At 37.9% G+C, this 26,494-nt stretch overlaps 1 protein-coding gene across 1 annotated transcript in view; it reads left to right on the top strand.

The window, feature by feature from the left end:
* Positions 1-1,775: 1,775 nt before the first annotated feature.
* The window catches only part of Herpud2 (HERPUD family member 2), a 40,923-nt gene continuing 16,204 nt past the window's right edge, over positions 1,776-26,494 (top strand). The window contains exons 1-4 of the mRNA XM_051196915.1: positions 1,776-2,067; positions 19,225-19,302; positions 21,780-21,893; positions 23,291-23,442. Of these exons, the coding sequence (XP_051052872.1) occupies positions 1,921-2,067; positions 19,225-19,302; positions 21,780-21,893; positions 23,291-23,442 (491 nt within the window). The 5' untranslated portion in view covers positions 1,776-1,920. The remainder of the gene's footprint in view (positions 2,068-19,224; positions 19,303-21,779; positions 21,894-23,290; positions 23,443-26,494) is intronic.

Below are 26,494 nucleotides of genomic sequence, written 5' to 3'. Positions count from 1 at the left end.
TACATATATGTATATATATATATATATAGTGTTCTGCCTGCATGTATGCCTGTATGTCATAAGTGGGCACCAGATCTCATTATAGATGGTTGTGAGTCACATTGTGGTTTCTGGGAATTGAACTCAGGACCTCTGGAAGAATAGCCAGTGCTTTTAACCTCTGAGCCATCTCCTCAGCCCCCACCCCCGCCCCACGTTGCTACTTCACAAGTGTACTTTTGCTATTATGAATCTTAATGTAAATATCTGACGCACCACCCTTGTGAAGGGAGGTCGCGACCCACAAGTTGAGAACCGTTAATGTAGCGGATTCCGCCCCTATTAACCAACCAGTGAAGAATTTCCCCTTGGTTACTCACTAATCCAGTGGCAGCTTCAGCTTGAAGTCCTTCCTTAGGGCAAAGGAAGAGACCGGCTCCTGAAAACCCCTCCCTTCAAGTGGAACCCGGGAGCTGTGAAAGTGCACACGTCACGAACTCTAATTTACTGTCGGGACTCCTTAACCACTGCAAAAATGAACAGGGCAGGGTGCGACAGTGGACTCCCCCTTGCCCTGCCAGGTCTAAACTGCGAACAGAAACTAGCACTACCGTCCACCTATCACGTCCCACTGCACTGAACACACAGTTGACGCAAGAACCTGGCAAACTTTGTGAGAATTAAAAGGGACTGTGACAGACGGAGGTTTGACAGACACGCCTGGCTTTACACTCACAGTAAGACAGGGAGCATCCTCGGAGACGGCTAACTAGAGCTTCCTTCACAAAGCCGGGGTGAGCTCAGGTTTGAGCCCGAGTTCCCCACACGACGTGGCACTGTTTTGCAGGCAGCTGACACCGGGGAAAATGAGAGCCTAAGTTTGACTCAGCGTCAGGAAGGATATGATATTATTAACTTTGCCGAGCCAGCTCGTGGGGCGGAGCACTTCCTCCACTTTCGGGGGTGTGGTGAAGGGGGGGGTACGCCAGCGCCAGCCGCGCCGCCAGTGGTCGCGCCTCGCCGGGCCCGGGGAGCGCACCGGCCACTCAGCGGCCCAGCAGGCCTCGCGGGCGGGGCTGACCCGGCCAGGCGAGAGGGAGTGCCGCGAGCGTGACGCACTTCCGCCCTGCGCCTTCCGGCTTACCCGGGACCCAGACCCTCCTCATAACAACAATTTTGGGCGCTCGCGCGGCGCCGCTGCCCCGTCCCCGCCCTCCTCCTACCACCTGCCGCCCGGCCGCGCCTGCGGCCCAGTCGCCCCCCGCCACCGCGCCGCCCCGCGAGACCGGGAGGGCGAGCGCCGCGGAGTCGCGGCCTTCCTTCTTTCGGGCTTGCTGGGAGCAGCATCCTTGCTTTCCTCAGGCTCGCTCTCGGCCGCGGCCTGCCTTCCTCCAGGCTCGCTCTGCGGTCGCGGCCTTGCTTCCCCCAGGCTTGCTCTCCGGCCGCCGCCTTCTTTTCTTCAGGCTCGCCCTGCGGCGGTCGCCGCCTTCTGTTTCCAGGCTCGCTCCCCGCCGCCACCTTCCTCTCAGGCTCGCTCCCCGGCCGCCGCCGCCTTCAGCCGCTCAGGCCGCGCGGGTGCTCGCGTAGGGCCTTGTTGCGTTTCAGCTCGGGGGTCGCGGCAGGGGCGGGGCGCTGAGCGGTCCGCCGGGGCCTGTCCTTCGCGTCCTCCCCAGGTCGCCTGCCCGCCTTCCTCCGCAGTCTGGAGCCAGGCGGAGCCCAGACCTGGCGGGGACAGCTGCGCCCCCGGCCCGGCACCCAGAGCTTGCCGCCCCCACCGCCACCGTCCATCGTTGGTACCGGCAATGGCCTTCGTATCGCCCGATGTGCTTGTGACTGACTTGGACCCAGAATATTGAGAACTCACGTCTGCCCCCATCCCAGCCTTGCCCGCTGTTAGGGCTTAGCTGCAGCGCCGCTACACTGTCCGATTTGGAGAGCACCATGGACCAGAGTGGGATGGAGATTCCGGTGACTCTCATCATTAAAGCTCCGAATCAGAAATACAGTGACCAGACTATTAGCTGCTTCTTGAACTGGACCGTGGGGAAACTAAAAACGCATCTATCTAACGTGTACCCTAGCAAACCAGTAAGTGTAAAACTGGACGCAGCTGCTCTGATCTGCAGCCTCGTGTGCCTGATGCCTCCCTTCTCCCAGCCTGCCCTTCCTCGCCAATCAAATAGGTCTCCATCGAAATACTCTTGGTTCTGAGGTTGCAGGTGTCTCCTGAGTAAACCATCATTATCTTCCTAATGAGGTTCAGTTAATTAGTGAGTGTACAGAAATACCAAGAGACAAGAATATGCAGTTATGGAAAAAGGGACCATCTTTCATGGAACTTACAGTCATCTAATGTGAATGTCAGATGCTACTTTTGTTTGATTTTGAGATAAAGAATCATAGCCCATATCAGAACTTTCATTGCTTCCTAGGCTAAAATTCCATTTTAATTTTAAGTACCTGACTCAGGATTATGTTCATGGTGAAGAGAATATTTTCCTCTTTTGGAATAAGTATATGACTTAGGGAAGATTGACCTCTAACCATCCCCTCATTGCATGTGTTCTAAGTTGGGGATTCACTTTGTTTCTTTCCCCACTTCCCACCCCATACTTCTGAAGATACAGGGAGACGTGCCGTTCTTCCACACACCCCAGCCGTTTGATGCCTGTTTGTTCTTTGGTTATATCATGTTTTGCTCAAATCAGTGTGCCTTTGTTTTCCGTTCTTAACTGTGTTTTGGTATTGGAAAGATAAACAGAATGTCATCATTTGTCCCTAAAGTCTGATTTGAAGGTATGTAGTTGGTAAGTCTTGGAATAGTTTAGAGAAGTATGTCATATAGAGTGTATTAAAGTGAGGCTTTCATATTCTCTATTGTATAACTTTTATTCAGCTGCTAAATCTTATATTTAAATAATAAAGAGGCTTGTTTTTAGGGTGGGACATATTTTGGCGTATTTACCACCAGCTAGTTGGAAAGCAACTGTTTTTTAGGCCTGTTTTGTGCTTCTGAGTATGGAAGATTTTTATGAGTTAAAACTGTGTTTATTGCAGTATTGCTTAAGATTTAGACTTCTGGAATAACCACTGAATTATTTTACTGCAAAAGCCGGAGTGTGTATTTTGTTGTTGTTCATTTTAAACTCATTAGGTATTAGCTATATTTGTGACACACATATTTTTAGTATGGGGGAACACTGAGTAGTTACTTGAGTAGTTGGAACAAACTAAAAAACTTAGAACTTTTACTTATTCAAAGCTTAAGATTGAAATTGAAGATTTATACCAGGATAACAATTCCCTAAGAAATTGTGGTTTATAAAATTTTTCTATTGCATATTATTGTTTTTCCACATTTTTGAAAGAGAAAGTACCTTGTGAGAATAGTCATAATTGAGAAACATAGATTTCATAACACAGTCCAAATACTATTCTAAAATCCATTCTTAGATCTGTATATAACTGTGTGGTATGTACTAAGGTGAGATCTATGTGTTATACCATTACACCGTTGGCCTGCAATATGTGGATCAGGAGTTTGCATTAAGCCTAATGTGGTGTAATCTTAGCACTTGAGCAGGATCAGCAGTTCAGGGTCATTCTTAGCTGCATAGTGAGCTTGAAGCTACCTTAATCCTGTCCCCCAAACCAAAACGAATTTAGTACTATTTCAAAATTTTTCTCTTAAAGACAAAAACAAAAGAATTATGTGAGATAGAAATGTGATACCTGTTTTCTGTATGTGCCCAGGGGTAAGCCTGCTTGAGGCTGGAGGTTTGCCCTTGCACAGCTAGTCACTAGTGGAGCACTGTTGGTGCATCTGGACACTAATGCCCGAGGAGGAGATCACTTGCAAAACTGTCTTTTCTGGCTTGCTTGACTCACAGACACACTGGAAATTTCTTTTGGAGGCTGCATCACATGCTATAATAAATGACTTAACCTTGTAACATTTCTCTAGTAAGTCTTTTGAGTGGATTATAATGTCCTGTCAAGTTCGTTTCTAGGTTGAAAATTTTGTGTAATTATTAGACTTGACAGGTTTCTGTTCTGACTTATCTGAAATTAATTTGAAATATCACAATTGTTGAATATCTTCAGTTAGTGGTACCCTGGAGCTATAGAATACATCAGCTCTAGGAATTGGGAGTCATAAACATTTTCTTTGTAAGGTTATTTAGAAGTCAAACATTTTGTAATGAAACAAGATTATAACGAGTTTAAGTCCTTGTGACTGTCCTCAATGACTCACATTGGCTTTTTAAATGTGTTTAGTGTTGTATCGTATGTGTGTATTCATGTGTACGTGTTTCACCTTCTTTCCAAGACAAGGTCTTACTGGTTTGCACAGCACGATCTCAACTTTTTGGGTTCAAGTGATTCTCCCACTGAAGCTTCCCAACTACCATTCAATCAGTTTATGTTGCACTGATGACCCTAAACCCTTTATTATTATAAATAAGCAATAGGGTTCTAAGTAAAAAGACTAGAAATTTAGTGGGCATGAAGGGACAGATATTTTCTAGTTTAGAATTTTAGACATTTGTCATATATATGTGAAATATTTATGTGGAATTGTGCTCTTGGAATTCAGATAACTTCCAAAGATACTGGCGGTTGGTTTAAGAACCAGGAGGTTTACTAGTACTTGTTATGTTGATAGTGTTTTAGATCATTATAAAATGTATTCTAACAGGACATTTGCTGTTATTGATGGATTTAGTTTTTTAGTTCTGAAATTGGCCTGAAGTATGAAATAATCACTCTTAAATTTCAATAATTGCTACAGGATGTTGAAGAGCCCTGTTGGAAGGCCACTTTTCCTTGAGTCTCAGAGTCTAATGTGAACTTGGATTTAGTTATCAGAGATGAAAATGCCAAAGTAGCTGAACCTTGAATTGTTCAGTAGAACTCACTATTCAAAAGAAATTAAAATACATAAAATTCACCAGTCTAGTTAGCACTTTCCCAGCTCTCCTTACTTACTGACATATTTGAAAATGGTAGGTAGCTAGAGATGGAGTTGACTTACCCTGAATTTGCTGTTGAAGGCAAACTATTCCAGTACATGGGGTCAGACTGCTTTGTGACATGTGTCTTATCTCTGTGTACATTTCCTCTGTCTTTGCTGTTTATTTCATGGTGGTAAAAAACTAAAACAATTACTTCCAGTACTTAAATCTTCTTTCTTCCCTATTGGCCAGAGAGGCTTGTGCTAGCTTTTCAAGCTGTTGTTTTACTTCAACATTCTATTGGAAGTAAAGAAGAAAGAGTAGAACCAAGTGCATATAGAGATTCTGTTCAGAGAATATAATGGTCTGCAATCCAGAATGAAGTTTTCCTTTTTTTTTGATGAAGTGGTGTGTTGTCTTTTAGCTTTTGGAACTTTTGTGTTTGTAATTCCCTATTACTTTATATAGGTCATTAAAAAATATAGTAGTTTGAGCACTTCAGGACTGTTGATTTCAAGGTGATAGAATCCATATACATGAATACTTTTTACTTGATAAGACAGTTGTCATATATAATTTTAAGAAATTTAAGAGAGCTTCATGACACCTAGCAGTATGGCTCATATTTTAAAAATCACCTTGTGAACAAATGGTATACTGTCAAATTTAATGTGAAGATGATGAAAAATAGAAATTTGAAGTTTTTAATGATTGCTGACTAAAATTTACTTAAGTATTTCATAGTCTTGTCCTCATGTCTCTTTCTTGAAAAAATGTAAAGTTTTATTTAATAATGTATTAATGTTTTTTGGGGATTCTAGAGTTTTAGTTTAAATTTCTCTTTATGTAATACTGATTTGTCTAAAATTCTTTTATTTAATTGCTTTGATTTTAAACTGCCATTTAAGCCAGACGTTCTACTAAAATACTTGATGTGCTGTGTAATGTTTATTTGTGGTAGACACCTTGTGACGTTGGATCTTTTGTGGATGAGGAAACAGACTTGATGAATCTTTTGCCTAAAGTCATAAAACTCTTAAGTAGAATTGGGATTTGAAATCAAGTTGTTCTGACTTGAAAGTCAAGGCCCTTAGCCATATCTGTATATACACACATACACACAGACACACACTCAGCTATCTACAGTGAAGTGAAGGCTGCCCTGTAATGATTTGACTGTATCAATTATATACCTGTAAACAGAAAACAATGAATTGAACTATTATGAGATGTTTGGGAGTGGAGAGATGGCTCAGTAGTTTAAGAGGTGCTGGGATTCTGATGCCCTCTCCTGGCCTCTGTGGGCATCACATACACACTTAGTACATAGGCATATATGAAGGTAAAATACCCATACATGTTAAAGAATTTGCTTTAATTTAAAAAAAGATATACATTTGGATGCTATGATACCTAGAAATTACATAGTTGAGTAAGGCATCCTTATTATTGTGCTAACCTAATTGGCTTTATATGTGGTTATTACTGTTTATTCTGGTAAACTATAGGAAGACTGTGGGAATCATAATATTTTAGGACCACAGAGTGTGTTGCTTTGTTCTGTCTCCTTACAATCTATTAATTTCTATACTTTGGCATTCTCTATTGCACATACATAAGTGATTGAACAGCCTGTGAGTGGAAACCTTTAATCAGGGAATATTCTTGGGGAATTCCAGATAATGTATTTTCTGAAGATTCAGTATGCTGGTTATTGCTGTAAGGAGATAGAGGCTAGAGGCTATTTGGTTAATCATGTTTCCACTTACAGTACTTCTGAATCTCCCAGAGCTTTAGACTGAGAGAATTTAATTAGAGACCTGCTTAAGAATTTACAAAATTGACTTCACAGAATTCATATTTTGTGTGCTTCCTTGTATTTAGCTCTTTAAATCTATTTGATAGTTATGACTGAGCCATGTATGGGAACTGAAATATAATAGTTTCTATTTTCAAAGTACTTGCATGCCAGTTATTAGAATTTATTAGTCAGTTGAAGAGTCATTATCATATATGAAAATCTATATATTTTAAAGTTCAAAATTAATATTTTGAAATTATGCAGAATTTGATTATGCTGAAGTTGGGCATAATGGGGTCATGAGTTAGTACAGAGGGATTTTTTTTGTCTTTTTGTTTTCCATTTTTTGAGACTTTTTAAAAATCACTTTATTCTGATTAACTTACAAATGGAAGCATCACAGAGCGAGTTTAAGGAATTACTCAAACACTTGCACAGTCACAAACTATACATCTCAGTAAAGTTCTGTACTTTTAAAATAGCCGTTCTTTGCCTACATTTTATCATTCCTTATTACCTGCTATTACCCTCTCTTGGTCTCCTTTTTAAAGTTTATAATAGGTATCACAGTGATACCTATTTGTTTACATTATAGGCTAGGATCCACATATGAGGGATAACGTGTGGGGGTTTTGTTTCTGAGTTTGACATGATTTTCTTAAGCCATATATGAGAGACCCATTTAGTCCTTTATCTGTCTATACAAATACACATACATACATACATACATATACACACACATATATAAACTTAAGTCTTTTCATACTGGTAAATCTTTTGAAGCATGAAAATATAGTTGATTTTGTAAATTTATGTGTCAGACTGGTGAATATTTAAATTTTTCTAGATTATTGTGTATGCACCATGTGTATATCTGGTGCCCAAGAAGGTCAGAAAAGGCGATTGGATACTCATCTTTCCAGGGCACACACCCTGAGAAACCTTTGTCCATATGAGGCCCTGTATCCAGCTTTTTTTCCATCATGTCCCAAATAAAACCATCAATGTGAAACTGTCAGTGGATTAGTTTATCAGAGTCTGCACAGTCCAGTCCTAAATGCCCCATCTGCTGACATCCAACCCAGTGCATGGATCTACAGGGGACATTTCAAATTCAAGCCATAACAAAACAAAACAGAGTCTATACTTTTAGCTGTGGGGAGGCAAAAAACAAGATTCCTAGGGCTTATTGGCTAGGCTGTCTAGCTAGGTTTAGTGTTGAGTCCAGATGTCCAGATGGTCCCACATCCTCCCTCCTCTCTGTCTCCTCCCTCCCTCCCTTCTCTCTCTCCCTCTCCTTCCCTCACTTCTCTCTCCCTCTGTTCCTCTTCCCCTCCCTCCCCTCCCTCTCTTTCTCCTTTCCTCTCTCCTCCCCTCTTTCCCCTTTCTCCTTTCCCTTCTTCCCTCTCCCCTCTCCCTTCTCCTTTCCTTTCCTCTTCTCTTTCCTTTCCCCTTCTTTCCTTCTTTTCTTTCCTTTCCTGTCCTGTCCTGTTTGTTTGTTTTGGTTTTTTGAGACAGAATTTCTCTGAGTAGCTCTGGCTGTCCTGGAACTCACTCTGTAGACCATGCTGCTTTGAAGTTAACAGAGATCTTCCTGCTTCTGCCTGGTATTAAAGGTGTGTACCACCACTATCCAGCTAGATCTGTTTCTCTTCAGACGTCTTAATATTTATTCTCCAGAAGAGTATTTATTCTTTTGACATTTTGTTAAATTTTTTGCTTTGGCTTTTGTATATTAAGTGGATAGCAAAGTTTTTTTCTGACCAGTTATGTAAGGGGATGGTTGAATAGAATAGTTTTACCGTCCCAGCTTGTTAGTTAGCTGACCTTGCTTTACCATACATGGCCACAATTTATCTAGGGAAGAAGTGTACTGATGGGATTGACTGACTGTTGGTTGTAGGAGTTAATAGTTAATTTTACTGATTTTTGTACTGTAGAGCCATAGAAACAGTTTAGTACCTCTGACTTGCTGTATGCTTGTAATTCCTAAACTTAAAGATAACCATGTAATTTACTCTGTGGAAAATTCATTTTTGGTATGTTAAGTTACTAAGATCTGGGAGTTGGTATATCTACTAGCATCACTTGTCTTAATAGAGAAGTAGATTTTCTCCCTCCCCTATCTTTAAGATTGTTTCTCGAGAGCTTCATACAATGTGGTTTGATGATAATCACCCTCCAGAGAAGTGGGCTTTCAATCAAGGAAAAAGATAATGATGAACTGGTCATATCACATGTTCAAGTTACACTTTGAGATCTCACATTCTGTAATTCCTTTAATGCTATAGATTATGTCGAAAGCAATTAGTTGTGCAGAAAGTTATTATCACCTGACTTGCTTCATTTTTCAGTTCAAGGATACTTAAGTTGAAGTGATTTTTTTTTTTTTTAAACAAGGAATAATTTTAGGTCTCACCTAATTTAGGCATATGAAAACTTCTTTTTTTTTTTTTTTTCAAAACTAAACAATTCACTTTTCTTTTAAAACTTAGGATGATCTGAATGCATTTGAATATTCAGTTGAGAGTAACAATGGTATCTAAATTATAATTCACATACTATAAAGTTTATCATTTAAATTGTACAACTCAGTGTCTTTTGTATTTTCATAGTTATTGCTGTGCCTACATGCAGCACATTTCATCAACTCACAAATACACCCCTTACCCAGTTAGTAGTCCCTCCCTATTATTTTTTTTCAAGCTATTGGCAACCACTAACCTTTGTCTCTGGGTTTGCCTGTTTAGAACATTTCATATAAAGGAAACATATATTGCCTTTATATCTGGTATTTTTCACTTACCATACAGTCATGTTATGACATGTATTAGAACTTCATTTCTTCTTATGGCTGAATATGTCATTATATGTGTATGCTTGTACTTTTGTCTTCATTCAGTAGTTGATGGATATTTGGTTTCTTTCCACTTTTTGGCCATTGACAGTGAAGTTACAAACATTCTTATACAAGTGTTTAAGTGGTCATTTGATTTCAGCTCTGTGTGTCATATACCAGGGGATGTAATTGGATATATGTACTGTGCCTTAGGGTGACTATTTCTCACTTCTGAGCAATTGTAAAAGTCTTCAACAATAGCAACACTGTTTTATATCATCAGCTATGTGTGAGAATTCTAATTTTCCTACACCTTTGTCTGCATTTGTTCTTATTTCACATACTCTAGAGGGTTAACCTTGTAATTTTGTTACATTATTGCATTCTGCTTTGCTAAAAATTGATGTTTTTCTTGCTGTGAACTACTAATTTATGGGGAAATGCTAAAATATTAATGCACAATTGTTCCTTGATAATCTAATATTAGTGAATCATATGTAGAAATTAACCAGATGAATTTTGTTGTAGCAAGTGTTTCAAAATACCCATTGTGATTAATAGACAAGGAATAATAATATTCCTTAATAATTACTTACAAAATAGTACTAAATGAATTTTTCCCCAGATATTTGCAAACTGTTCTGAACTTTAGGTATTTCATTTAACATTACATTTAACATATATTTAGTCAGCCACAGTGCCAGGCTCTGGGAACAACATAATGAACAGAAGGGGCATGGACCTTTTAATGTGTAACATTCATATTTCTTTTAGGGACAGAAACATTGGCGATTGTGGTTTGTTTCAGGATAGAAAGAAACAGGAGAAACTGTACTAAACTAAGTTGGTCAGTCAAAGGCCATGTTAAAGTCAAGATAGCTCTAAAATGATTAAAAGCTACAGGAGCTGATAGGGAGTACCTCAAGCAAGGTGTTCAAGTTGGGAAAGAATTGTGGAAGCTAGGTGAATGCTAGCTTGGCTAGAAAGTGGAGGAGGATTGAAACTACTAGACAAGGTTGGAAAGAAACCAGAGGTCAGGATTGGCTGCAATTAAGGAATTAGAATAAATAGGTCTGTGAGATGGCTCAATGGATAAATTTTTTGGAGCTGGACATTGGTGGATCATGCCTTTAATCCTAACACTAGGCAGACCTCTGTGAGTTTGAGGCCAGCCTGGTCAACACAGTGAGTTCTAGGACAGCCAGAACTACACATAGAAAAACCTTGCCTTGGGGAAAAGAAATGGAGTTAGTATTAAATCCCATGTATTTTAGAATGGGTCAGGATTGATTGGTATTTTTAAAAGATCACTATAGTTTCTGACTTTAGTGTGGAAGCAAGAAAACTAGTTGAGAGGCTGCTGTAAAAGCATAGGGTAAGATAATGTTGGGTCACTAGCCAGTAGAGATAGGAAAAAGTAGGTAGAGCTGAGTGGATATTCCTACAGACTTGATGCCAGTTACGTGTAGGAGGCAAGATGAAAGGGGACAACTAATGACAGGTGGGTTAAGCATAGGGAAGAAAGACTGGGCAACTGGCATTTGGTGTCCATATTTTTTTTTTGCCTGTGAGCTGCCAGTTAAAACAGACCATGTCACATATCATGGGGTGTCTGAGAGAAACAAAGCACTTGGATGGAAAGACACAAGAAATTTGCCTTTTGGATGGATGGACAGTTGAGCAAAAGGCCATAAAGGTCAAAGACAAATGATTCCGTTGAAATGAGAATAGACCCTTTACTACATCTTACAGTGTTGCAAATGGAAGACTGTCATGTTGTCTTGTAAATGGCACATCCTTTTATTGGGTACTCCTGAGTCTTACCCTCAACCTGTTAAAGATTGGTTAGCCATTGTCTCAACTTTCTGTTTAGTATATAAAAACATTTAGAAGACTTTTTTGGGGAAAGGGCATTCTCTCTAGGCTATTAGCTTAGTCATCGGATGGCATTTTTTTAGGTTAATTGGGACATGCACTAGTTTACTTGTTACTTTTTGAGGCAGGGTTTCTCAAACTGTCTCAGGCTGTCCTAGAACTTACTCTATAGACAAGGCTGGCTTCAAATTCAGAGATCTGCCTGTTCTGCCTCCCGAGTGCTAAATGGGGTGTGCCACCATGACTGATTAGTTCTTAAATTTAATCATTATGCATATTTTCAAATGAGAGACCCATAGTTTGGAAGCTAGGAGTTCTCAAAATACTTGATTTTGGGTTCTGGGAACTGGATTTGGGTCCTCTAAACTTTTTTTTTGTTGTTGTTGTTGTTGTCTTGATATAAGCTAGGGTTATCAGGGTAGAAGGGTAGAAGTAACTTCCATTAAAAAAAATGTCACCATTAGAGACATTTGACTTGTAGGCAAATGTCTGTGGATCTGTGGACATTTTCTTGGTTAATGATGAATGTGGGTCAACCGTGGGCAGTGCCACTTCTGAGCAGGTGGTCCTGGCTTGTATAAAAACAAGCTGAGCAAGCCAAGGAGAACAAGTCCAGTTAGCAGCATCCACCTTTGATCTCTGCCTCGATTCTTGCCTCCAGGTTCCTGTCCTTCTTTTTTCATTGATGGATGGTGAACTGTGGTTGTAAGATAAATTAAACCCTTTTCCCCTCAGGTTGTTTTAGTCAATGAAAAGCAAACTAATGCAAGCTATATGCACACTTAACTGCGGAGCCATTTGCCCAGTCCCATGAGACAGTCCCTCTACCTGTCTTTGTCTGCTGAGCACTAGGATTGTAGGTGTTTGTAGCACGCATAATGAAAACTCAGACAGATATTGGGGTTCAAGCTAATGGTTAGATAAGTGAAGCAACTGGCCACTTGCTCTTACCTCTACCTCAGGCTGAAAGTGGCTGTCCTGTCCTCAGTGTGGTTGGAGACTAAATCTTTCACGAGACCCCATTGGTTCTTCCTTTTATATCTCTTTAGTGCTGGAATTAAAGGTGTGGGATCTCAAGTGCTGAGATCACTTTTGTGTGAGCCATTTCTCTTTAGGACTGGATCAGTTTGATGTAGCTCATTGTGTCCTTGAACTAACAGAGATCCATCTATCTGCTTGTCTTTTGACTCCTGCAATTAAAGGTATGTATCACCACTACCTAGCTTTATGGCTTGTGGCTAACTTTGCTTTCTGTACCCTCAGGCAAGCTTTAATAAATCATAAATAATATATTTCCACAGGTATTTGTTGCTATGCCTGGATTTTTATGTTGGTGTTGGGGATCCAAATTCAGGCCTTCATTCTTGAATGGTGGGCATTTTATTGACTGAGCTATCATCCTAATCCTAGTACTTGTGTTTTAAACTGAGTAATATCATAAAATATGTTATAACTTACAATGTAGGTTTTTCAAGCATGTGCTTCTGGAGACTGGTGTCTGAAGCTATTGCTTCTGTGAAAATTTAGTCTCAAAATGAACTATACTTTATATGTTATTAATATATTGTATAGATTAGTGGCTTTTACTGGAAGTCTGTGGGGATCAGTGGTCTTGAATATTGCATTTTCTAACATTTTTATTTCCTGCTTTGAAGCCATAATTCCTGACTATTTCTATTACTGACTGTTACATTTTAATAAAAACAAAGATAATCTATAGAAAGAAAGATAAGTACAGGTAGGTCACTTTCCTTAGAAGTAGTTGGTAAACATGGCATCCTTCCACTGAAAATCTGAGCTGAAATCATTTAAGCTTTGGACATGGACTTTTTGCCAACATCAAATATATTTGTGTACCGAGAAGGTTAAAGACTTCTGTTGTTACTTACAAATGTCATTGGAAATGGAGACTTGAAAATTATTTTAGTATGGGTCAAGGCTTTAGTCACATTTGTTTTCTGTGTCATTTGTGCTCTTGAGCATCTTGAACGTTTCCTTGATGTTACAAAATATTTTAGAAAGACATACCATTTTGTAATAGTTTCACATAGTCCTGTTAGTTCTTCATGAAACCACATAATACAGATACCAGAAATTAGTATGTGGATTTGAATGGCATGTTCTGCTTTAAGAGGTTGATGTGCATTCTGTTCTTAGACTCCAGCCTGTGCAGTAGATACTGTTGTTATCCTCCTTTTGTAGATGAGAAATGCAAGGCACATGTTTCCTGACTTTTTATCTATCCGTTTGTCTGTCTACTACACCCCTCCCCCCCCCAGTCTATGAGTCTGGTTCCTATACACAAGACTAGTATCAAATCAGTGATATTGCTCTTGATAATCTATAGTTTTCTATTCTGCAATGCCAGTTGTTTTTTTTTTTTTTTTCAATAGGTTCTTCCTTTTGGCATACAGATATTAATTCTTCAAAACCAAACCAAAACAAAACAAAAAACAAATATGCAAGAACCAAAGAATACTAGACCTTTTATAGATCCTACTTCTCTCGTCCTTTTTCTCTCCTGTGGGGCAAAATGCCTTGTTAGTTTTATACATTTACTGTTTCTCACTACATTGCTGTCTGTTTGTTCTTGAGTCTGTTCCAGTAGGGTTTTGTTTTTGTTTTGCTTGTTTTTGGTAGCTGTTGATCTAGCAAGATTGTTTTCACCAGCATTATTAGTGATCTTTCTGTAGGGTAGTTTGTGGGGAACATGGATATAAATAGAATAATATGAGAGAAGTTCCCTGTATACCAGAAGCCTGGAAACATTTGAGTAAATATAAATAAATGTAGTATTTAAATACAATAGAATATTATGCATTTGTCAGAAAGAATTCAGAAGCTCTTTGTGTCCTGCTTAGGTATTATCTACAGTATATACTGAGAAAGCATGGCATCAGGGAGCATGTCTCCTGCCTTTCATGTAAGAAGGAAAAGAGAACTGTGCATTTGTATAATGAGAAGGTACATAAAATTATAGGGGGAAGGAAACGGGGCTATTTACTTGACAAAGGGCACTTATAAATGCTTATACTGCTGACAAATGTGACTCATCCCTCCAGCAACCATTAACTGCCCATAGCTATTCAGGAAGGAGTGGGGTTATGAGCTCCTCCCCATCCATGACAGAATGTTGATGGGCCCAGTCTTGTGCAGGTAGCCTCTGTTGCTGTGAATTTGTGGTTGACTGGCCATATCATGCCCAGTAGATAGCCTTTCACACTTCTTTCCATCCTTTGGTCCCTACATTCTTGGTGCCCCTTCTTCCACCATGTGTCCCTTATGGCAGGAGGTGATACGATGTTCTGTTTCAGACTGAACTCGAAACAGCTTAACAACCTTGTATTCTTAGCCCTTTGACCAGTTATGAGTCTTAAGTTCACTGTTTCCCACTTCATACAGAAGCTTTTCTGACCACGACTGAAAACAGCATTATTTTAAGGTTGTAAACATAAATATTTAAAAGATAGCCTGACACTGTATACATTTAGCAAAACAACAGTAGTGGATTCCCTCCCAAGGCCTATGACCTTTTTAGCCAGGAGTCTTTCATCAAGTTTACATCATCAGACATAGATTATTGCTGTGGAGGGCCCCACATCCATCAGAACCTATAGCAGTATGTCACTATCACACCAGTGGAATATTTTGCCTGTCAGGTTGTTATTGTAGCTTCCAGGTGAAGATCCAGGTATTTTGACTATAGTGGTATGTGTCTTAGGATAGGGAGGGAAAAGCTATAAGAAATCGTAGATTTAATTCAAATCATTAGTAACAATCTTGTGATTAATATCTTGAAATTATAAGTAGTATAAAACTATTTTCAGATAGCATATAAATGCCATCAACAAGTATAGTTTTAAAGGTGAGAGAAGATACAAACAACTAAAAACTTAAAATACAAAATACTAGTCTGAATTCAGGGCTTAAGGTGTGTTTTTGTTTTGTTTTTCTTTTGTTTTTCTGAAAAATAACTTATTTTATAGTTTTGCTCACTGAACATAAAATTAAGTACTACAAATTCTCAAATTTTGTTTTTAGGTACCTGATCAGTGGCAGTACTAGGCCTCATTAGAAAATCTAGAAGCTGAATCTGGGGCATTTTGTGTCTGAAAACAAGGAGACTGTTAGAGTAGACACAGATCATGTCAAATGACACTAGAGAAAACTTTAAGGAATTCCTAATGGTCAAAGATGGTTCAGTCTGAGGATTAAATGGAAAAAGAAAGTGTTAGCATTGAAAAGCATAAAATTCGGTGAAGTCATAATGACACTAAAGGAATAAAAAAATATCAACACCTCACTGGTGACTGTGGAGGTTGCTTGGACAGTCACCCTAAAAACTGACCAAGGAAGTATTTGTACATTGTAGTTGTTTTCCTTGTATAAACTGAGTAACCAAATAGTTAATGAGATAAAGTTCTAGAATGATCATACTAAAAACAAAAGGAATTATGGAATTAGAAAAATGAGTTTGCTATTCCTAATGAAAGAATGGAGTGACTAGGTATGTAATTAATAAGGTAGATAAGACATTTACAAGGGACAGATCAGTGTGGCAAAATCAGAACCACGGATCAAGTTCAGATCACTAAAAGCCACCATCCTAATCTACATGTGCTAGTGGTACAGGAAGTACATACCTCTGTTACAAAGTACTCCTGTCACAAATCTTACTTCTGAGTCTAATTAGCCCTCCACTTGTAATTACTACAGTATGAAGTACCAGGAGGGAGGATACACTTGACCCAAACAGGACAGATGAGATGACTTCTTTCAGAAATACACAGGAAAAATGAAAAAAATAAAAATAAAAAGTACAGATGTTTGGGGGTGGGGGTAGCTCAGGTGGTAAGATATTTGCCTAGCATTCATGAAGCCCTGGGTTTGTTTGATCCCTAGCATCACATGACAAGACATGGTGTCACATACCTGTAATCCCAAGTGCATGCAAGGGGACCAGAAGTTCAAGCTTATTTGCAGCTATATAGGGCACAGGAGAATGAGAAGACAAGGTCATCTGCAAGCTTGTATAGCAAGCTTGGAACCTACTTAGGCTACATGGGCACTTGTCTCAGATCATAAATAAAAATAAGATAAGAGACATAATTCAGTCTTGTGTGTGACTCTTGTTTGACTTTTGATTCAAACCATCTCCAAGAAATGAAATTTGAGTTTCATGGTTGAATGTGGCAGTCTTATAATTATTAAAAAGCAAAAGCAAAACCCTAGATGTTGTACCAAATCAAGTAAAAAGAGAGATGCATTTGCTCTAATGTAACATCTTCTAGAAGTTTTGGGGGAGGGTAGGGAGGAAAAGGTAGATGAAGAACTGTAGAGTGTCAGTTGTTGAGTACTTGAGAGTTCTTTAACATGGCTGTGGTTCTTCTCATTCTGTCCACTCTGTTAGAGAATTTTTATATTGAAATAAAGAAAAAAAGTCATGCAAAAGAGCTGTTTTTAGGCTGTTTTGGTACAATGCAAGTATTTACTAATTAAAAGTTTAGTCTGGTGAAAACGATAGTTTATGATGCTATAATACTTATGAACTTTAGGATTTATTTAGTCAGGTATTGACCAAACTTACTTAGCATTAACTTGTGCATATATATTTACCATTCACTGCCTGTAGTTTACAGATTAAGAAACTTGCTTTCTCCTAGTATCACAGTATTCAATACAAAATACTTCTGTGACTCCTGCTCACCAAAATGTGTGATGATTTCTCTGAAGACACCAGTTGAGTGTCATCTAATTGAGTTCCCTTCTGAAGATGTACTGTCAGACCTCATATCTAAGTACTGCAGGTCTGCCCTCCTCTTTCCTTCTTCAGATGGTGGTTTACCAGGTAGTAGTATGTGCTTCTGACCAACTGGGCTTCTTAAGATCCCCTTCTGGGGTTTGGTAAGGTAGAGTGGTTCACAGAACTCAGGGAAACACTTTCCTTATATTTACCTACTTACTATGGAGGATAAAGATTTAGCTGGATAGCCATCACAAAGAGCTGCAGAGGATAAAGTATGGGAGAGGAGGTGATGGGGGAATTTCTATGCACTCTTTAAAAAATAAAAGTTAATTTTATTTTAAATTTTGAATTTTATATGAGTTTTGGTTATATTTAACCCAAATCACTTTCCTGATCCACTCCCTACTTCGATATCCACATAATTTTGTGTCCTTTTATTTATTTATTTTTTTTAAGCCCTTCAAGACCAGATTGTGGGCATTAAACTCAAATACCTATTTGCCATACAGGATAAAGGATTGAGCTGGATAGCCAGCTGGGCATGCTGCATAGGGTGAAGTATGGGTTAAGGGTGGTGGAGAATTTTTAGGCCCCCTCCAGCCATTCCAGAGCCTCACTAATTATTTCCCTATTGCTATCCAGAAACTCTTGGGACTCAAGAGTTAGAAATAGGTATGGTTGATTAAATCGCTGACAATTGGTTAGTTCAAACTGGACCCTTTTTCTGGAGATCAGGATAGGAAGTGACAACTCTAATAACAGGGCTGGTTCCCCTGGAAACCAAGCCCCATCCCAAGACGTTTGCTCTCTAGATACTAGTTATTTCATTAGCAAGCAAAATCTAGAGTTTAAGGATTTTAGGGAGAGAGGTTAAATGGTAGGAAATGAGATGAAGACCAAATGTATGTAGAGCTCTATTCTGTTTTATGTGCTGGTTAGGGGTTTCAAGACTTGGCAAAAAAAAAAAAAAACAAACAAAAAACAAAACTAAACATATATTTGTTTTTTTTTTAAATATAGGAATTTACACTTTGCATTTTAGAAATGCCACACTAAAATCATGTCTTTCAGTTAAGCATCTTGGAAGGATTAACTATGTTTTTCTAGTTTCTTTTGGTGTCTAAGAATTCCTGAACTATAGGTCTCACTCATCATAGCAATTTCTACTATGACTTTCAAATGTATGACTTTTGTCATAGCCAGGCTGAAAATACACTTTGTTTGAAATTGTATTTATGGCTTGGATTGGATTTTGGATTTAACATTTGGCATAACTAATAAATTGTTTTCATGGAGTTCAAGGGACATTTGAAATTAGGCCTTGTGGGGACTAACAAAGCACACTAATTTTAAATAATGTTAGCAGATTTATCATGAAATACCAAAATGTAACAGAGCTAACCAGAACTTACTTTCTATTATGGGTTACTTATAGAGGTAACAACTGAATCTCCGTGCATTTATGTTGATTTTTCCTTTGTTTTTGCTGTTTTGAACATGTGTAGTAGATATTTGTAAGTGGAAGAAGCAGTTAAAGCTAGATTAATTAATTAAACTTGCCATTAAATCTAAATGACTTTCAAATTAAGACCATTATGTTTACAAGGAAGAAAATAAATAAATCTGTATATACTTTATATTAAAAAATACTGACAAAAGAGTTCAAAATAACTGGTGATCTTGAAAAATTATCTTCTACTGATTATTGATAGAAGACCCCTTTCCTTTATGGACTTGAAGCTTTTTAATTAAGAGCACTACCTTACAGTTGATAAAACAAACTTCTAGTTTACCTTTTTGTCATGTTTTTATGGTGATGATCTGCATTTTTTATTTATAGATATGCTGCCATTTGCTCAGCTCCTAAATGCCTTAAGCAGAACTTGGGACACCACAGTTCTTAAAATATCAGTTTTCTGCCTTTTTGCCATCAAGGAGAGTTTAATTTTATCCATATTTAGTCATGCTTTCCCCAAACTTAAACATGTATAATTAAAAAGCTTAATTCTTTCTTTTATCTCATTTTCAGCTGACAAAGGATCAGAGATTGGTGTATTCGGGCAGACTGCTTCCTGACCATCTGCAGCTGAAAGACATTCTCAGAAAAGTAAGTTCTCTTTCTACCTTGGAAGAGTGGGAGAAATTGTCTTCCAAGTTTGTCTCTTCAGTTGAGTTCATAATCCCTGTGGGTAGCAGAACAGATACAGTAAGTCAAGAGGTAACAACAGGACAGAGCATAGACATAGCTTGGCTACTAGTTTTGTGTGCCCAGTTGAGCTAAATCTGAAGTTTTTGTGTTCAGAAGTTATTTATATTAGGATGTTTTCAATCTTTTAGAAGAAAACACTGACTTGTCAATACTTTGAGAGTAGTGTTTACAGTGGTGAAAGATTGGTAACAGCTCCTTAAACCCATTTTTAATCAGGCTGTATAACATTTTTAATAACAATGGTGTGAGTTAGGAGTTTAATTTCAAGAAAGGCAATAGGAGCATCAGAATTTAAGTGCTGATGCTCAGACAGTGCTAAATGTTTCAAGGTAGCTTTTTGACAATTATCTTGAGTGCTAATTACTTAATGGCACCTTTTATTTCATTGACCTTTGTGATGTTTTTACATTTAGAAGTTTTTTATACTTTTTGTTTTTGAATACACCAGGATTGGATAGTGTTATATTTTGTATTTGGCTATTCAACTTCACTTTTAATGCAAATATTTCTGATCTGTTTTATTCTGTTTATGATCACGTTGGGAAACATAAAATGTAATGTCAATCCATTTCTTCTGCTTGAGTGACATTTAGCTTTGCCAGTTCAGTTGCATGATTTAAAATGGGCTGTAGTGTTTTACCATCTGTCCACCTAAAAAAATATTGCAGTTTAAAGCACAGAGATTTCTCATAGCCTATCCCAGCTGTCATCCCCCAGCTTTAGTGGTACATGTGTTGTGATCTGTGAGCATTATCACTCAAAATTTTACATACTCAAAGTCACCACTCTAGGTGATGCATACTCTGGATTTTGACAAATGTATAATTACACATTTTCACTATTATGGTATGGTATAGAATAGTCCTAAAATATGCTTACCTATTCTTTTTTTTTTTTTTTTTCCACTTTTTTTTTGGTGCTGGGACCATGTGCAGGACTTTGTACTTGCCTAGACAAGAGCTTTATCAGTAAGCTACCCTGATGTTTTCATTTCGTGTTTAAAAACTGTTAATATTATCTGCTCTTTAAGCACAGATGCATTTATTGTTCATTGTTTTCTGAATAACAGCCTGAAACCTGCACATGGATATTCTCAAAAGACTATTGCAGACCTTATGTCAAGCACTTTGGGCAGTGTTACATTTAAAATACTTCTTTGCATTTTCTCTAAAGTTGTTTTCTTTTCAGTAAAATGTTGCTATTGGCTTTACAAACTGTTTAGTTATAAAATGTTCTCTGGGTATATTCCCTGAAGGTGAATGGATGGTGTGATTAGTATGGCCTTTGACCCTGGGTTTATGGGGAAACACATTGGATTCTTTTTAGTATTGCCTGTTTAGAAGCTGAGAGCAACTAGTTTTGGCTTTTCAGTTTTAAGCACATGTTTTCACCTATGTCTGTTATTGTACCACATTGCACTGGTTTGTGTGTCATTGGGCCCGGATGTACTAGCTTGGTTTGTTAACAATATCATAAAGTTTCTTTAAGGTTGCCCTTGGCTTTCTTGAAATCACCTCAGAACTGAGCATAAGTTTGGGTTCCTGGTAGTGGGTCAAGCCTTATCTTTCTCACCCCAGGCGTTTTTCTTGACTCCTGCCCACCCACCATTTTGCTTGTTCATCATAGTTCTCTAAAAATGCTGACTCATTTCTCTCCTTCATTGTTGTCTGTTGCTGTCGTCTTTTCTCGCTTTCCAGCTTTATGTCATGTGTGTGTGTGTGTGTGTGTGTGTGTGTGTGTGTGTGTGTGTGATCTCACTAAAGCATAAGGATCAACCTGGTCATTATTTAAAATGTTCTCTCTCAGCCATAGTTGTAAATTTGTGGAAATAATATGGAAAATTTATAGAATATGACTCAAATATATGGTCTATATATGTGTATAAATGTTAAAGATTAAAAAAATGTAGGCTTAATGTGGAAAGCAATAAAATAACTATACTTCACCTTGTTAAAATTAAGCTTCTTTATTCAAGTAACTGAAGTATTTCTGCTATTCAAAATTTGTGGGTCTGAAACTTCAAGGTGACTCTTATATTGTTAAGACAGTATGCATTTTTATATTGAAATAGTAGTTTGTGTAGATAAAATTTTGTCCTATTTGTTTCTTCAAATCTGCTTCATGTGTGCCAAGTACTCTTAACATAATAATTATTTAGTGTTAAATCATTCTTCAAGCTTGGAGAGAAAATATTGAATTCAGAAGGCTACAAAGTATTAAAATGGCAAACATCTCCAAATATTGAACAGTTTATTATTAACAAAATGACTAGGCTATGAAGGAAAGGAATTTAAGTCTTGAGTTCAGTGTTTCAGCTTAGCTAGTGACTTTTTGAACTGTAAATTTTCCTTTAATATGATCTTCTTTAATTTTAGCAAGATGAGTATCATATGGTTCATCTAGTCTGTACTGCTCGGAGTCCTCCCAGTTCTCCAAAATCCAGTGCCAGTAGAGGAGGTCATGAAGCACTGGCATCCAGCTCCAATTCTGTGAGTTACTGTGAGAGGAGTAAACACTCAATTTCTCTGATTTTTGTTTTCTACCTCTAAAACCTAAGTGGAGGTCTGGGCTATAGTTCCATCTGTCTATAAGAGGCTATAGTTTAGTCCTTATCACAGCAAAGAGCAAACATGCAGACAAAACAAGCTAAACTGAATAAAAAATAAAAACAAAAATAAAAAACATAACACCCAGAGTTTGTAGCTTTGTTTTGTTTTATTTCTGGTCATTGCTTGATATTTTGAGAGAGTCAATTCTTTTATGATTAGATTTTTTTTTAAAATTATTTTCAAACTTTGAAATCTTTAAATCATGAAAACTTAGGGGAAATTAAACTTATCTTCCCTCTGATAGATTTTGTAACTTCATAACACTCTGAAAAAAATTATATATCCTAAGTGTGCTACCACCACCTGGCTATGAATACCTTATCTTAATGTATTTATTAAATTTTTTTAATAGCCTTTCTTAGTTATATCCTAAAGAGCCAGACTCCTTAATAAAATATTTGATATCTGTTTTCATGAACTAACTAACTAACGTCTTAAAGAAATCATTTTGCAGAGGCCAGTGTGCTTGTGGTTTTTCACTGGACAGATAGGCTAAAAGACACCCTGCCTATCAAGAGGCTGTTGCAGTTTTAACAAATGAAGAAGGATTTAAAAATAATGTGTCTAACTTTCCAAGATATATAATCTGTATAATCTATATAAAATGTAATTATGTTTTAAATATGTACAACACTTGAAAAACTGTTAATTGTTACTCACTGAGGAACTATACCAAGCTGTACTTATTGAATCATTTGAGCATGAGCACTAAAATTCTCATTGGTATTATTTTGGTTTGTAAAAACAAAATTGTTTATGACATTTATAAACTGATAAGAGTTTAGGATTGAAAAGTCTAAAAATCTAGGCCAGCTGACCGTAATTAACTCTTTAAGTTATGTTCTTTGTTAATGCCAGATACAGCAGGGATTTTAGGTCCCTGATTTTCCTCATTCTCTTAGATAGTGTTACCAATATCTGTTAGAAGTTATCTGGCATCTGGCATATAGTAACAGTTTAAATGACTAGAAATTAGTGGCATTAGTAGACACTTTCTATGTGTCAGACATTGTGACTTTGCTTGCTGTAGCTTAATCTGCATAGCTTAGTATGTAACTTTTTATAGGTTGTTATTCTGTTGTCTAGTTGATATATACAATATTACTATCACAATCTTGGCTTTTTGACTCTGGTTTCATTAAAGTCGAAGTATGTTTTATTGGACATGAAATTAAAATCAGTTTTAAAAATTAGGGTTTTTTTTTGTTTGTTTTAGAGGGATTTTATGAACACATGTTTAGGAAGACATACTAACATTTTCTGTTTATTTGTTGTAGAATTCAGATCATTCAGATTCAGCAACTCCGTCCCCTAGTCAAGAAAGTTTGTCATCAGTTGCTGGTTCTTCAGAAGGATTGAGACAGCGTACCCTTCCACAAGCACAAACTGATCCAGCCCAGAGTCATCAGTTTCCATATGTAATTCAAGGGTGAGTGAAAGTTGGGTCATTATTAGGGCCCTCTAAAAATAACACACACACACACACACACACACACACACACACACACACACAAATTTTTTTTTCACTATAGCATCTTTCTGATTATTAAAGTACATTTGAAACTTATTTACTTACGTTTCAAGTATTTCCACATGCTTTATTTACAAACAGATGAAACAGAAATAAAATTAGGCAATTCCTGAAAGTGAGAAGCTAAAAGAAATATAACAATAAATACCTATAGAAGGTAGCAGAAAATATTAAATACTAAGGATATTATATAACAATAATATTTAGTAGATTGGCTAAATTAGTAGACAAGTTTTAAGTTTTTTCTTTTATTTTTCAAAACTTCATGCATGTACACAATGAAGTTTTTGCCACTTATAATTTACCCCCATGCCCTCTTCCCCAATTTCATGTATTTATTTGTTTTACTTTTTGAAAAACCAACTGCTCTGTACAGAACTACAGGAACTGATGTATATATAACTCATTAATATGGGATATGATCCTCTAATCCTGTATTTCCCTGAATTTCAACTCCCAATGTTCCTTACGTGTAGTTGCAGTATTGAACTGGGCTGAGGTAGGGTTGCTGTCTTGGAAAAGGTTAGTGATTCATCTGTGCTTGTAAATAAATAATGTCATGACTGAAAAAGCCAATTCACCAAGTCCAGTTAGTGTTTCCTCTTATATGCATGGGTGTGGAGCTATACACTGCATCGTGAGAAGCCTAGTAATAGCCATATCCTCAATAAAGCATGGCTCTCTATACCCTGGCAACTATCCATTGTCAGTAGCTCCTAAAGGGCTGTGCCTAGAGATCTTTTGGTTGGGTTGATCTTGTGTAAGTCTTGTGCAGGTAACTATAACAGCTATGAGATCATGGTACTATTGCTATGTTATTCCAGAAGTCTGTTCTGTAGCAGCCCCTAGCTTCTGCCCCAGCTCTTAATATTCCTCCTACTTCCTCTTTCAAGATATTGCTTTAGCCTTGCTGTTAATATAGATGTCCCAATTAGAGGCACTGTGAAAGCTAGTCAAGCAAGGAGGAAGTTTCCTGGTGAGTTTGAGACTGATTTCTCTATGTCCTATGTAGTATCTTCAACAATAGGTTCTTACCATGTAGTTATGGTGGTAATTAAAAGCAGTGACTATAACTTGTGTTGTTTGGAACCATTTGGTCCTACTTGACAAATAGCTCTTAGGGAAGCATCCCATGCTTTGTACTGAAAATTTCATTTAATAACCCATATGCTGTGGGAGTGACATTGTCCATCCATGCTGAGTAGTTCCAATTTGAAGTTTTAATTTTTAAATTGTATTTTGAAATTAGCTTTCTAACCAGTGGGTTTCCTTAATACTTTTTCAAACCTCTTCAGTTGTAGTTAGCCTACCTATGGTCCCTCTTTTCTCATGTCCCTCCTCATCCCTGCTTAATCAGTGTTCCTCATTTTTTTTCACATGTGTCCTTCTAATCTCTCCACTTGTTTTAAAAGTTGGCTTTGTGATAGTAGGCCCCTCTGTGGCTTTTGATATCCCCTTCCTTTGGGTCAGCCTTCTCTTTCACCCCTGATTTTCTCCATACTCCCATACCTCTTTGCTTAAGCCTTCCCACCCCTAGCTTTCCTCAACTACTTACTTGTGTTCCATTATCCCTTCTTTCTTATTGTCCCTCCACCCCAACCCTACCCCAAGGCTTCTTTCTGCTTCCCTGCCACCTACTTGTGTTCTAAACTAAGTACACAAACAGAGAGAACACGTGGCATTATCTTTCTGGGCCTGAGTTATGCCATTCAGTGTAATTTTTTCTAGTTCCACACATTTACCTACAAATTTCATGCTTTAATTTTTCTTTGCAGCCGAGTAGTGTCCCATTGTGTATAAGTACCACATTTTCCTTATTCATTTGTCTGCTGAATAGAGTAGTAGTGTAAGTGTCTCTGTAGCAGGGTATGCAGTTCTTTGAGTATAGGAGTAGTGTGGCAGGATCATTGGGCAATGTCATTTCAACTGTTTTGAGGACTTCTAGACTGATTTCCAATGTGGATGCACTGGTTTATGTTCCCACCAACTCTTAAGAATCCTTGTTCACCAAATCTATCCCAGCAGTTACTGTCCTACTGTGTTCTTGATGGTGTCTATTCTTGCTGGGGTGAGGTGGGTTCTTAAAGTGGTTTAATCTTCATTTCCATGATGTCTAAGGAAGTTGAGTACTCTTGTGTTTTCTAGACATTTGTATTTCTTTTGAAAATTTTCTGTTTAGTTGTATAGCTCGTTTTTAAAAACTGGATTGTTTATTTCCTTAATGTTTAAAGGCTTTTGTTTTTGTATATTCTACACACTAATTCTCTGTTGATGAACAACAGCTGGCAAAGATTTTCTCCTGTTCTGTAGGCTGCATATTCATTTGCCTTAAGTTTTCTTTGTTGTAATGAAGCATTTAATTTCATGTTGTGCCATCTGTTGCTTGTTTTCTGTGATACTGAGGTCCCATTCAGAAGCACTGTAGCACTGACCACGCCCATTGGGGGGTGGAGCTATGGGCGGAGGTGACCTGAGGAAGGAGGTCGGAGGGGGCCAGGAAGGCGCTCTCTTTCTGGCGTGACTCGGACAGGAGAGGATCGGGTTGAATTTCCTGGTGTTCATCTGTCTAGGTTGTAAGTTATTTCTCCCTGAATAAACATCTATTCGGCTTATTTGTTTATCCTGATCCTTATTTACCGCAATAGTGATACTGAGGTCCCATTCAGAAAGTGTGTGCCTGTACCTGTGAGTTTAAGTGTGGTCCCTACTTTTCAGCGGTTTCAGGTAGCTGATTTATACTGAAGTCCTTGATCCATTTGGAGTTGACTTTTGTGAATGGTGAGCGATAAAGATCTAATTTCATTTCTCTGTATTTTGAAATCCAGCCTTCCCAGCACCGTGTGTTGAAGATGCTGTCCTATTTTCTAATGTATATTTTTGGCATCTCTTACCAAAAAAAATCAGGCCACTAAGTTTTGTAGACTTTTCTCAGGGAATCTCAGTTCTGTTC

This window comes from Phodopus roborovskii, unplaced genomic scaffold (genome assembly GCF_943737965.1).
Source record: "Phodopus roborovskii unplaced genomic scaffold, PHOROB, whole genome shotgun sequence".
In the NCBI taxonomy this organism is placed as follows: domain Eukaryota; kingdom Metazoa; phylum Chordata; class Mammalia; order Rodentia; family Cricetidae; genus Phodopus; species Phodopus roborovskii.
Note: the sequence above shows the minus strand (reverse complement) of the source record. Positions and strands in the feature narration are given on the sequence as shown.